General features: G+C 41.4%; 1 protein-coding gene across 2 annotated transcripts in view; it reads left to right on the top strand.

Annotated features, from left to right (window-relative positions):
* The window catches only part of CYB5A (cytochrome b5 type A), a 31,543-nt gene extending 20,730 nt beyond the window's left edge, over positions 1–10,813 (top strand). The window contains exons 2-5 of one of the 2 annotated variants that reach the window (XM_081252747.1): positions 1,631–1,759; positions 3,553–3,582; positions 7,698–7,732; positions 9,453–10,813. In XM_081252747.1, the coding sequence (XP_081108873.1) occupies positions 1,631–1,759; positions 3,553–3,582; positions 7,698–7,732; positions 9,453–9,534 (276 nt within the window). In that variant the 3' untranslated portion in view covers positions 9,535–10,813. Of the gene's footprint in view, positions 1–1,630; positions 1,760–3,552; positions 3,583–6,401; positions 6,426–7,697; positions 7,733–9,452 lie in introns of those variants that run through there. The other variant, XM_081252748.1, reaches the window with a different exon arrangement.
* The last annotated feature ends 2,442 nt before the right edge of the window (positions 10,814–13,255 follow it).

Raw genomic sequence — 13,255 nt, 5'->3', positions numbered from 1 at the left:
ACTACTTGTTTAAAAAAAACAAAAAAATCTAAAAAAGTAGAGCAAATGTATTTTAGCATCAATTCATTTATTCTATATTTTTTCCTAAACAGTGGTCATTCAAACCAATATAACCCAAGATGTTTCTCTCATTCTCTACTTTTTCCTTAGAAAACTGCCTTATAAATAGTTTAGGCAGGGTCTGAATCATAAATGGTTACATATGTGCATGCATACACATATGCATAATGCATACACACTTGCACATGCAATGCATGTGTGCATACATACATGTAGACACATACTTTTTTGTTTCCTGTGCTTGATGAGAAATTAAGTTGAGAAGTTGTCCTTTTGTTTTAGGTGAAGCCTATTGTGTTACTGTCTATGAAGTAGAATGTTTACTTTCTTTAATTTAGCACTTTAAAGATAAAATTCTATATATATATATTTTTTAAAATAAATTTATTTTATTTATTTATTTTTGGCTGTGTTGGGTCTTCATTGCTGCGTGCGTGCTTTCTCTAGTTGCGGCGAGCAGGGGCTACTCTTCATTGTGGTGTGCGGGGCTTCTCACTGCGGTGGCTTCTCTTGTTGCAGAGCACGGGCTCTAGGCGCGCAGGCTTCAGTAGTTGTGGTGCCTGGGCTCAGTAGTTGTGGCTCGTGGGCTCTAGAGTGCAGGCTCAGTAGCTTTGGCGCACGGGCTTAGATGCTCCGTGGCATGTGGGATCTTCCTGGAACAGGGCTCGAACCCATGTCCCCTGCATTGGCAGGCAGATTCTTAACTACTGTGCCACCAAGGAAGTCCCCAAATTCTATATTTTTAAAATTTGTATAATTTTCTGATTGTTTACAAAAGGCCAATCTATGTTTTTAACCTCATTTGAAATTTTCCTTTGAAGATGGGCTGTAACTGGAAAATAATGATTTAATTTGGGAGACTTGTCCATGGTCACATATCTTTAACAGGACCCAAAAGTTAAGGAACTGATGAATGAAGCCACCCACACAGAAGAAACAACAATCTGTGAATTTGCACAATTTGTGGGTGCTGCATAAGTTAGTCATTTTGTGTCTCCCACGTTGTTGCTTCTGTGCCTGTCAGGCTGTGCCTAAGAATAAACAGACTGTTTGAGAACTAACAAACCACATTTGTCATTGCCACAGCCTTGGAGATGCATCAGGAAGCTTCAAGCTGGCTTTCAGAGTGAGCCAGTCAACAGCCTGTACCTCCAGGGCGGCTTCCCATGTTTAAGTGGACTCATATTCTGTGCCCAGTGGAAGGCTTTTAAATAAGTGTGGAAATACGTTCAAGATGTAGATTGGGTAAAGACTGAGAAAATCTTTTTGAGATTTTGAGAGCTTTATGGAAAAGCAAAGAGGACATTCCCAAAGGATGAAAAATGTGTGCCTAATGGTTTTGTTGTCATGTGAATAACCAGGAAATAAATGTCTTACTATTGGAGAAAGTTTGTCTGCACTTTCAAGTAGGAAACTGAATACAAAGGAATCGTTTTCATCCAGGTTATGAATGATTTATATTGTCATCTGTGACTTCTGGAGTAGCCTGTTTGGTTAAGTAAACTGGCCACTTCCTTTTAACTCATTTGCCTGGAAAACATACTCATTTTTCTGTCTGTCCTTCAAACAGCACCCTGGTGGGGAAGAAGTCTTAAGGGAACAAGCTGGAGGTGATGCTACTGAAAACTTTGAGGATGTCGGACACTCTACGGATGCTCGAGAATTGTCCAAGACGTTTATCATTGGAGAGCTGCATCCAGTAAGCACCTTTTGGGGGCCTTGTTTCTCTTTAAGGCTGTGGGTTGACCTTACTCAAGCCTGTAGGCTTACATATTACAAAATTTAAAAAGGAAAAAAGCAAAAAACAGTTCCTCCTGACTTTAGAAATAAATTGACCAGAAATTTCTATGTATTTCCCTGGTTGCACTTTTCACCAGCACTTAGAATCCTCTCACTCCAGGGTCACATCCTGGGGACGGTGCGTCTCAGACTCTGAAGTTTCCCTGAGCAGCAGATTTTAGAAGGTGGGGTATTGACCCAGAGTAGGGTTATTTTGTCTTTCTTTCTTCTCTGACCAAAATATTTTTCTTAAGAAACTCCTTTCTACTTTCATTAGTTTGAGGATATTTAAATTCTAAAAAATGATTTAGAAATTAAAGAAAAATCAGCTCTGTTAAATGAATAAACGCTGCCTTTTGTAAAACCCACACATGGTCCTCCTCCTTCTCACTCTACCTGAGACCTTTGAGAGCATCACCTTTGGTGGCAACCCATGGACTGATTGTGCAAAAACGTAGGCTTGTTTTGGCTTTTATGTAAATCCAGGGCTGTAATAGGAATTTAGGCCCTTCTGCAGCATTTTAAAATGTACATTTATAACTTCACTCATCTGTCACCCAAAGTTATCAGGAATATAGCTGCAAACTTGGAGATGTGCAAACTTGGAGTCTGGAGCAGACAGGTAGATCCCTCTCACCTCTACAGAGAGCCTGGACCTCTCCTCTGAGCCAGTGCCTTCCTTCCTCCTCCCCCAGCTCTGGGCACGTTACCAGTGGCCAACCTGAAGGGGTGGAGGTGCTCCTAGAAGCGGCCTCCAGCAAGAAAAATGCATAGCAAGTAGCCTCCATCCCAGTGAGCACACCTAGAAACCATATGAAAAACACCCATACAAAAAGTTTTGTTGCGTCTGATTGATGCTTCTTGTAGTGACTGTGAATAAAGAGAAGGTTGAAGTGTAGGCTCTTTGGGGAAGCCTGCAGGTAGGAAATCTGTTTTAGAGTAGTTTCTGTTGAGTGGGATGTGGTTTTTTTGGTGGTGGGAGATGGTACTTTGAGAAACGAAGCTTCATTTATCAGGAAGGTTTATTCATCCACATATTTTCATCTTTATCTTCATATGTCACCAAAGCGAAATAGTGGTATGGTAATTGGAAAGGCCTTCCCTTAAAATGTTCCATCCTCTCCTTATTCTTTCCATTCCAACGTTTGTGAGGGTAGAGCAGGTGGGATTTCAGGCTGTGACTGCAGCGTTTCTGCCTCACCTGTGATCACCCTTTAGAGAGTAGATTATAACCCTATAATTGGGAGACTGCAGGAATTCACTGAGGATACCACACAAATTACACACACACACACACACCCTACCCCACCCCCCACCTCAAAGTGAATTTCAGAGGATAGAAGGGAAGAATCTAATTAGGTCTCAGCTGCTCCCTGAATTACAGATCAGAATCCGGGTCTCATAAATATATATACAGATCAGCATATAAATATGACTATCATGGATGCTATTTTAAATATGACTATCATGGATGCTATTTTAAACTTCGGAACGCTAGATCGAAGTAAATCTAGGCACTTAATCTGCTATTAATTTTTGCAGTCAGATGGATCAAACTGTGTATCTGATAACCTAGATGGAACCTAAAACGCTAATTACTGAATAATATTTTTTTTTTTTAAATCTCAGTAAAAGCGAGTACTTTGGAAATGGTAGTTTTACAGATGTTTTTCTTTTCATAATGGACCTTACTTGTTTTTTTCTTAATTGCAGGACGACAGGTCAAAGATAACCAAGCCTTCGGTAAGTGTGACCATCTCCAGTATCTCGGCTATAGTTATCTGCGCTGTATTTCATACCTGTCAAACTGGAGGGCATTTATTTACCTGAGGCCAGCATAGGTCTTTCTAGGTTAGATGAATATGTACCCTGTTGTCTCAGCAAAATTTTTTGTTTGTTTAGGCCGCTCAGTATATTTCATTAGGATAGCATGTGTATTCTCGTCACAAGACTCTCAATACTTAAAATAACTTTTTCACCATAATGATCAACAGATACCTTTTGAAGAGGTACTTTTTATAAGTAGCATTGTGCTTCTGATCTGAAAGATTTGACGTAAGCCTTCTTTTCAGAGAAGTTAAAATCTGAGCAGAGGTCTTAATACTTAAACCTTTAAGGACACTACCTGTGTCTTCATCTTCATAATAGGTGTTCGGTAAATATTTGTTGGTTGAATTTAATGCTAATTAAAGAACTTTTTGATGTATTTTTCCTTAAGGAAGGAAAATAATTCTAGTAGTGCTACTTTTATGCCCTGGTTCACTAGCCCTTCTCTCTGAACTGATCACCTCACTTAGATGACTTAGTACCTTTTTTGAGGCTCCTTTTTGGACTGTTGAAATTCTGTGATACATGAAGGTTTTTGCTTTTTCTCTAAAGTCTGTCAGGGAAAAAGTGTAATTTTTCCCATTAGGTGTTCGGTATGTTAGTAAGCTTGGTGCATATCATTCAGCTGTAGTAAAACAAGGATTTGCTAAGGCTTGTTACCTGAACTTGGAACTAATGTAGGTCCAACCATGTCCTGAACCACGATTCCTACCAGCAGAAGCAAGCACCAATTAGAGCTAAAATCTCCTACATAACTGTTTTACTTCTGAGAGACAGACTCTTCCTTTAGAACATATGTGACTTTGCTGACTTCAGAGCAGAACTGGAGGAATATGGGACAGGAACTTGCTATTTTTCTTAGAGGCCATAAGCAAACACAGTGAAAGAAAATACATGACCACTTTCCTAGATTTATCTTTTCTATGCTTCTAGTTTATCAGAAGAGAGTGTTCCTTGTTGGGTGTGTCTTTTTTTTTTTTTTTTTTTTTTACTTTTTTTGCGGTATGCGGACCTCTCACTGTTGTGGCCTCTCCCGTTGCGGAGCCTGATGCACAGGCTCAGCGGCCATAGCTCACGGGCCCAGCCGCTCCATGGCATGTGGGATCTTCCCGGACCGGGGCACGAACCCGTGTCCTCTGCATCGGCAGGCGGACTCTCAACCACTGCGCCACCAGGGAAGCCCTAGGTGTGTCTTATAACCATTCCATCTATCTCCAGTCTGATAAATGTACACTGTGGTCTGAATTTTTGAAATTTTGCCTGCTGAATATATTCGAATTGTGAAATAAGCTGCACCAAAGATTATTAGCTTGAACCTGCCCAAAGGGAAACAGGTGAAGTTGCCAAGTTAAGATATTTGTAGACACAGAGAGAGATGCTTTTTTTTTTGTGTGTGGTTCGCGGGCCTCTCACTGTTGTGACCTCTCCCACTGCGGAGCATAGGCTCCGGACGCGCAGGCTTAGCGGCCATGGCTCACGGGCCTAACCACTCCGTGGCATGTAGGATCTTCCTGGACCGGGGCATGAACCCGTGTCCCCTGCATCAGCAGGCGGACTCTCAACCACTGCGCCACCAGGGAAGCCCGAGACGCATTTTTAAGTAAGCAAATCCATATCTATCGATTTGGCATGGACGATATCATTAGTGGCAATACCTACTGATAGGTTTTTGCGGTTGCAGTTTTCAAAACATTGCTATGTTAGTGAATTGATTTGGTTCTCATGATATCATGGGGGAATCCCTGGACCTTCTAGGGAAGGTGAAGGTAATGAAACTCAACCTTGTTCCAAGCTTTGGGTCACACACTGCAGAACCACTGCTAGCGTCCACTTAAGGCTTGGCAGTTGCAAGTCTCTCATGCCTCCGTAGGCTCTAGCCTTCGCATAAAAGGCATCACTCCATCAGCAGTATTTTTAGGAAAGCCTTCCAGTGAAGAAATAGGCTAAGTGAGATGAAGTTATAAATGAGGTGACTTTGAGTTGCAAAAGCTCGATGGGCTTTGCATGCTTTTATTGAGAGCTTATCATGTACTGATTTCATTGTTAACCTTTTCCTACTTGAAATTGAACCCCTCAAGGTCACGGAGTGAACAGGAGGCACAGCCTGTAATAAAGACCAGAGTCTTTTTTCCCTGTTCTGACAAATTTGTTAGTTACATACCAAAACCCAACTGTGGCCCAAGTGCTAAGTGGTAATTCAAACTTGCCTTAACTCTTAAGCATCCCTGGGTTAAGAGTCTAACAGATAATAAGCAATCAAAAATGCATATTATCTTTTACAGTTCAGCTCTTTAGAGGATCATTGTTGTTGCTGGTGGTGATGATGCACTAGTAGTGAAAGGCAAGCCAGCCAAGTTTCCATGCCGAGTTGTCAGCATGTTTGGTGAAATGCATGTGCTCGGTATAACAAAATAACAGATCCGTGTTTGCCTTCTGTTTACTACTTCAGGCTTAGCTTTCTAGTGTGACAATAACATTTTACCTTAAATGAACTGTTGTATTTGTTTCAGAACTGATTATGTCTTTCTTTATATGTCTCTAATAGCTAAATAATATTTTCTCATTGTCCAATTACTTCTACTTATTAATTTTATTCATCTATACAAAATTTGAAACCTAATCTTGCAGTAGTTATGAATACTTTTTGTAGTCTCTAAGATTTAATATTGCTTAAAAAGGTAATAACTGTGAAATTTTCTTTTAAATGACTATTTTTTTCCCTCCTCCTGTGTCAGGAATCTTAAAGGCCATGTTACCAGGTTGGTGGGTCTCATAACTGCTTTGCTTGCTCTTCCTGGAAGGTTTCTGCCTTTTCATGGGAATGTCTTTAACTCGCCTTGCTGTGTGTAGCTTTGCCTCACTGCAAATCGCTGATTGTTTTGCTAATGGTTTTTTATCTTGTGTTTTGGGAAACTACAGAGATAGAACTCTCTGTGAAGCTGCCTTATTTTTGGCTACCTTTCTTTGAGGCACTAATACTTTTGCTGGTGTGGTGCTTCAAAAGAATGCTTCTTAACAAGTTTTTAAGCCCGAAAAAGCTTACATTTCACTAGTCCTTAGTTACCCCACTGTTTGGGGAAGTATGCGTCTTCCCTAGAGCCATCCATAGTTCATTTTCATGGTACTGACAGGAAGGACCCCTCTCAGAAAGTGCTGGAAAGTAATACAGGCTGTAACTGTGAAAGACCGTGGCATTTGAAGGTTTCTTGGTGGGTGACAGTGTGAAGTCAGCCTGTGATGCCTCCAGTGTCTTTTTAGAGCCTTCTTGACAGAGTTAAAGAAGGCCAGGAAAGGTGGTCCAGACTGTTATAATTTTTAAATGATACTTCTTATTTTTTCTTTTTGGTTGACATGTCTTTTTATATAATCTGGGTACACTTTTACTTCATATGAGATTTGATGAAATAACTGATGTTTTTATTGAACATTTCATTCATGCTTTTGAAGAATGAAACTTAAAGGTAATGAAACCTTAAAGATAATGATAGGTTCTGTGTATGTATAAATGATACCTGTGTTCGGTTTCTATGTTGAAGTATTTAGATGTGCAGAATATTTTAGGTAGCCTATTAATTTTTAACATTTTCTTTCAAATTATCTATTTTTTTTCTTCTGAAAAAATGGTGAAATTAGGTATTCAGGTGAGAAATTTATGGTATAATTTTCCCTTTCAACTTTTTTTGAAGAATGCACTGAATAAGAAGAATGAATTGAATACACTATTGTGATCTTGTTGGGTTTTTTTTTTTGCGGTACATGGGCCTCTCACTGTTGTGGCCTCTACTGTTGCGGAGCACAGGCTCTGGACGCGCAGGCTCAGTGGCCATGGCTCACGGGCCCAGCCGCTCCGTGGCATGTGGGATCTTCCTGGACCGGGGCACGAACTCACGTCCCCTGCATCGGCAGGCGGACTCTCAACCACTGCGCCACCAGGGAAGCCCTGTGATCTTGTTTTAAAACAGGTTTTAGTCAATTGAATAAATGTTTAGATGTTCCCTTTAACTTACTTTACTTTTTCTCTTGCGTTTCAGGAAACTCTTATTACTACTATTGATTCTAATTCCAGGTATGTGGTAGTTTTCTTTAAAAGCATTATTGTGATCAGAAGGCTCCTAAAATCGGAGTTGGACTGGGGGCCTCTCCCCTCATCCGAGGCACCTCTGTTGCTCCAGCTCCCACCGTGTGCCTCTCAGTGGACAGGCCAGGGGTCATGTCCACTTAGCACCGGACTACCCAGGCCCTTCCTTCCTCAACTGTCTGACAGCTCTGACCGTGGACACTTTAGAGCGACCCTGCTGCATCTACCTTAAGGAACAGAACAAATGTGGTCTCCTGTTCCCCTGTGGCAGTCCTGTGACCCGGGCAATCTTTTAATCTCCAGGCGGACATTCCTCATTTCCTTCCTCATTTGATATGTGGTCAGTTTCTGAAATTGTCATGATTATACCTCCCTAAGCATGGCTCAGTTTTCCCTTGTCCCTTTTTTAGGTTGGTCTTAAAATCGAACGCAGTAATCCGGTGTAGCATGAATCACTTGTTCTAGGGACTAGATTCGTTTATTATAGTTTAAGATCATAATGACAGTTTTGGCAGCTCTACCATCCTGACTTGTTTAGTTGCCATCATATACATTTTTTTGGACCCAAGCTCAAAGCTACACAGTCCTGCTTATTAATTTTCCCCTGTCAAATTTTGCTGCCCCCAGGCTGTCAGTGTTCTGGTACATTCCCTGCAGTATTTCCTTATTTCCTCTTGCTTTCCCCTGAAATGTCAGTCTCCTTCTAAATGGAAAGTGAAAACCTACCAAGTTACACTTATAATCCTTTTGCAATTTAAATCTTTATTTTGAACTTGATCTTTGAATGGGTTGATATGTGACGAATATTAAAGGGTAGAAAGTTTATGACAAAATATATGTATACATAGCTGTTACCAGCTCTTTATTCAGATTCTAAAACCTATACATTAATTTCTGTTTTCTAAGAAATTATAGGTTCACATCTGTATTGAAGATCTTCCTAACCCTGCCCCTGATATCATCTGTCATTTACAGTAGATCAAAAATTCTGTGCATCAGGACTGAACAATGTGTAAATTAGGGATTTTTGTGAATTTACACCTATGGACCACAGATTAAGTCATTTGGGCATGTTGTTTATTACACGTTAAACCTACTACACACATGTAAAGAGTAGATTTTCAAAACAGAATCACAGAATGTTGAGCTGTGGTGCTAGTAGCAACCGTAGTAATCCCATGCTTCAAACTCCTTAACTTTATTCTCAGGGGATGTGATTCGCCCTTGGCTATAGAGCTTGCTGATGGCTTTCTTGAAATGAGAACGTTGGTCTTCTGGTTCTCAGTTCAGTGCCATTTTCAGTTCTTCACTTACGGATGTAACTAGAATAAAACCTGCTAGGAATATTCACTTTCGTGAACTTGTGATGTGTAACCCAGAGTTGATGTCTTTTCGATAAGTCACTAATTCTAGGTGGCATCTGTTGGGGGAGTGATTCATAACTCTTTGTATAAGTACACAGAAACAGATCTAAATGGAACTGGGAGGACATTAGTTTTCTTATAAGGCTGGAAGGACAGACCAGTTGCCCGTATACCAGGACATGTGTTGTACTCACTGCACTTTCAGCAATTCAGAGTTACCTTTTCATCCAAAAAAGTTAGGTAATAAAAACATGCCATGGTGACTTTCATGGTAAAGAGAAGGAGCACAGTTTTGAGTCCCCTCCTTCGAACACCATGCAAGCATCACTGCTGTTTCTTTCCAGCTGGTGGACCAATTGGGTGATCCCAGCCATCTCAGCACTGGTTGTAGCCCTGATGTATCACTTCTACACATCGGAACACTAAACACGTTCTCAGAAGCCAATGGAAGAAAAGACTGCTTTGGTCTGGGGAGAAAGAAGCCACCGTTAACTGCTTCAACTGACAGAACTCTTCACCTGAAAATGCTTTGAATACACCTGTTTTCCTTTCCTCCTACATTAGACACAGAACAAACCACAAAGAATTGTTCTTTCTACTCCTGAACTTTTAGAGTGTGTCTTTTTATTCATCAGCTTTGTTTTGATATTCCATCACTATGTCATTTGCTTATTGTGGGCACAATCTTTTAAAACATACCACCATGTTTGGCTGTCTGTTTGATATGTAATTGTCTTTAATGTTTGGAATCTGACTATTTGGCGGTCATTTAATGTGCTAATCTTTCAGATCCAAGTTGTCTGTCTGATGTGATCAGGGGTGTCCTTGGATCTCTTCTTGTGCTGCTTCATCTAATTGAATAATCAGGTATTGCATGTTTCCAATGTAGTTTTTTTTTTTAAGGAAATTAAGGAAGGCCCAGAAATAATAGCTTAAAGATTTCTAATAATTGTTCTACTTGAACAATCATATAGATGATAAAAAGAGAAAGTGGCCTGCAAGACCTAGAAAAGATACTCCATCTTTTCTTTAATTAAAAACACCAGCAACATCACAAAAGCCTGTGAACCACGAGAGAACATTACCACTGTCCATTCTCTCAGCTTAAACATGTCATTCCGAAGAGATTCTCAGTTATACAGGTTCTCAGGTTTTACAGACTCCTCCTTCAGAGGTGAAAACTGTTTACGTGCTCCTGTAAAGAAATGTTGATTCCCTAATTTGTAAAAACACACATTTGAAAGAGATTGTGGGACATTTGGAATATGATTTTTGAAGAAATTTAGCTCTGGTGATGGGCCATGAAGAACTCTGGTGTGGACTGATGCAGTGGACTGATTCAGTCATCCCGTCTTTGTTTATTATTCTCTTCCCAGTTCTTTTTTCTTTAAATGTTGAAACTTGAGAGTTGAATTTATAGACTCGAAGTACTTTGTAGTTAGCGATGATTGTCCATTGGCCTTCTAGCCGACTGGCGAGCCATGGAGGTCTTCAGAAATAACTAAACACATTGGAAAGGAATTTGTTTAAATTACAGAGCATAGATTTTTATAATCAAAGACATGTATTACCCTCTGCCTTTTTTGTCACTGGAAGTTAGAGCGAATGTAGGAGGGCAGTGGGGCAGCTGTCTCTATCACATGGGAAAATACCTTGCAGAGGAATCCTTTGTTTAGATTTTAATAAACATAAGCCTGGAACAAAATCATGCCTCTTGTAATGGACTTGAAGTGCCCGACACATCCCTCTGCATTTTGATACATCGACAGACGAGTCCGCAGGCTCTGCTGTAACGTGCCGTCATGACTGTGTAATCATGGATAGGTCAGTAGCTAAATAAAAATGACTGTGGGACCTTCACTCTGCTTTCTGATGCTACCGTATCAAGGATATCCATGTCCAGTCCCACAGGTCTTCCTCTAAGATAGGAGAGCAGTCGGTTCACTGCTCTGGGCGTGGTTTTCAGCATCATTATGAAGCGTGTGTCTGGAAATAAACAGTGTAACCAAAGGGATTAAGGCAAGAAATTAGTGCCCTGGCGAGCGTTTCTGCATCTGCCCTCTTCCACTCCCCCACCCCACCTCACCATAGATAGGGGCTCTGCAGGTTCCTGTGAAGCTTGGAATGAAATGACCACCAAGCTTGCACTCCTCTGCCAGGCTCACACGTGCAGTGAATGTTTGCATGTCCCCCATCTGGATCTCTTAGAGAAGAGCTTGCTTTAAATTTGGATGAGATACTTGGTGTGTGAAATTTGAACAAAGCAAATCGTACAATAATTGCGATACTTAGAGTTAAAAGCCCTGTCCTGTCCATGTGCAGAAATCTCTGTGAGGCTGGGTCAACCCAACCTCCAGACTCCTTTCTGCTCTTTCTGACTGCATGTGTGTTCACTGTCGCCTTATCTGGAGGCCCAGTTTGGTTTGGCTCCATATCAGGGTGGGGAGCTCTGGTACTTGGGATAGCCCAACATTGCTCTTAGGGGTCAGGGTCCACTCCTGTGCCATCGGCATTAGCAAAGACAAGCTTTCATATTGTCCCTGCTCTCAGCAGGCCTTACCAAGTTCCTGGGAGGAGCAGGCATGGAAGAGAAGACATAATGGTGGGGATCGGGCTGGACTTGTATGTCTGCCATGTCCACCTGCTCAAAGGCTGGGCAGGCTGGGGGAGGGGCAACAGGAGAGGAAGATGTTTATGCAGGAAGCTTGGCGTTAGTCTCAGAAACCGTAGAAAAAGATAACAAGGGATTCCCATAGTGAGTGGGGGAGGGGCAGAGGGTTCATCTGGAGGCACATTTTGTAAAAGATCAACAGATGTTCGAGAATTTCATTGATCACGAAATCATTATGTAAGTTTTAAAACTAAATCACAGTCTTATATGTTTTTTGAATGTCAAATGTGAACATTTCCATCAAGATAGAAAATGAAGCCCAAGTTGTAGGTGGGAATGATGCCCCTGTCAGGGAAAGTCCTAAAAAATGGAGAAATAGGTAACCCTTGTATTCCTGCTTCTGTCTACTGTTGCCTCATGCCTGGGTATCTCTACCTAGTCACTCCTTTTTCCTACTAAGGCATATGACGCAAAGAATCCCGTGAGTCATGAAATTCACTATGAACCAAACAAAGCCCATGTGACGTTTGGAAGCAGAATTTCTTAAATAAAGGCTGGTTGTTCTAAGGAGGGTGGGTGGGCAGCAGGTCTTTCTGGTCCCACGGGTGGTCTCTCCACATCTGGTGGCATTTGGCTTCTCGAGGACCAAGCTGAAGTTGGCTCAAGGTTTCAGGTTGGCCTTGAAACAGTTATACTTCCAGGGGTGGGGCCGTGGGTTGACTATACTTCAATGAAAAAAAAGTTACACATAGAGTTACCTATGACCCCAAAATTCGATATGCTCAAGAAAATTGAAAACAGGTACTGATACAAAAACCTGTGCATGAATGTTCACAGCAGCAGCATTCATAATAGGCAAAAAGTGGAAACAATCCAAGTATTTGTTCATCAACAGATGAATGGATAAAAGATGTGTTACATTCATGCAGTGTTGAATTATTTGAGAACAAAAAGTACTATGCGTGATAAAACATGGATGAACCTTGGAAACGTATGCAAAGTGAAAGTGTTACCGAACCCAGGTCCGGTTGCTCAAGGCTCGGAAGCCAATTCTTGAGAGACAAGTGTTGGTAGGAAAGGAAAGTTTGCTTTATTTCGGAGGCCGGCAGCCCAGGGAGAGGGTGGACTCCTTTCGGAGAACCAACTCCGGATGACTACTCAGGGAACAGGGGCTTTTAAAGGGGAGTTTCAGGGGGAGATAGGGAGCAGAACAGCACAATCTGTTCTGACAGTCATCTTGAAACCAGTAATGTGATGGTCTGATCAGCGTCACCTTGGTTGTTTTAAGTACAGTTAATCTTTAGTTCCAGGGTTTGTTCCTATTTCTTTGAGGCCAGTTCTCGGAATTGTGGCAGCTTATGTCATGGCTTCAGTTTGGTCATCGTGTAGTCATCCTCCTCCCCCTGGTGGGGGGCTTCAGTATCTGCAAAACAGCTGACAGGAGATGGCTCAGAATATTATCCACAGCCCTTAAGGAGGAACTAAAGGTCCTTGACTGTGCTTAATGATTAGACTATTCTTGTCTGGTCTCCTTGG

The sequence above is a fragment of the Mesoplodon bidens genome (assembly GCF_964165515.1).
Source record: "Mesoplodon bidens genome assembly, chromosome: 13".
Classification (NCBI taxonomy): domain Eukaryota; kingdom Metazoa; phylum Chordata; class Mammalia; order Artiodactyla; family Ziphiidae; genus Mesoplodon; species Mesoplodon bidens.
Note: the sequence above shows the minus strand (reverse complement) of the source record. Positions and strands in the feature narration are given on the sequence as shown.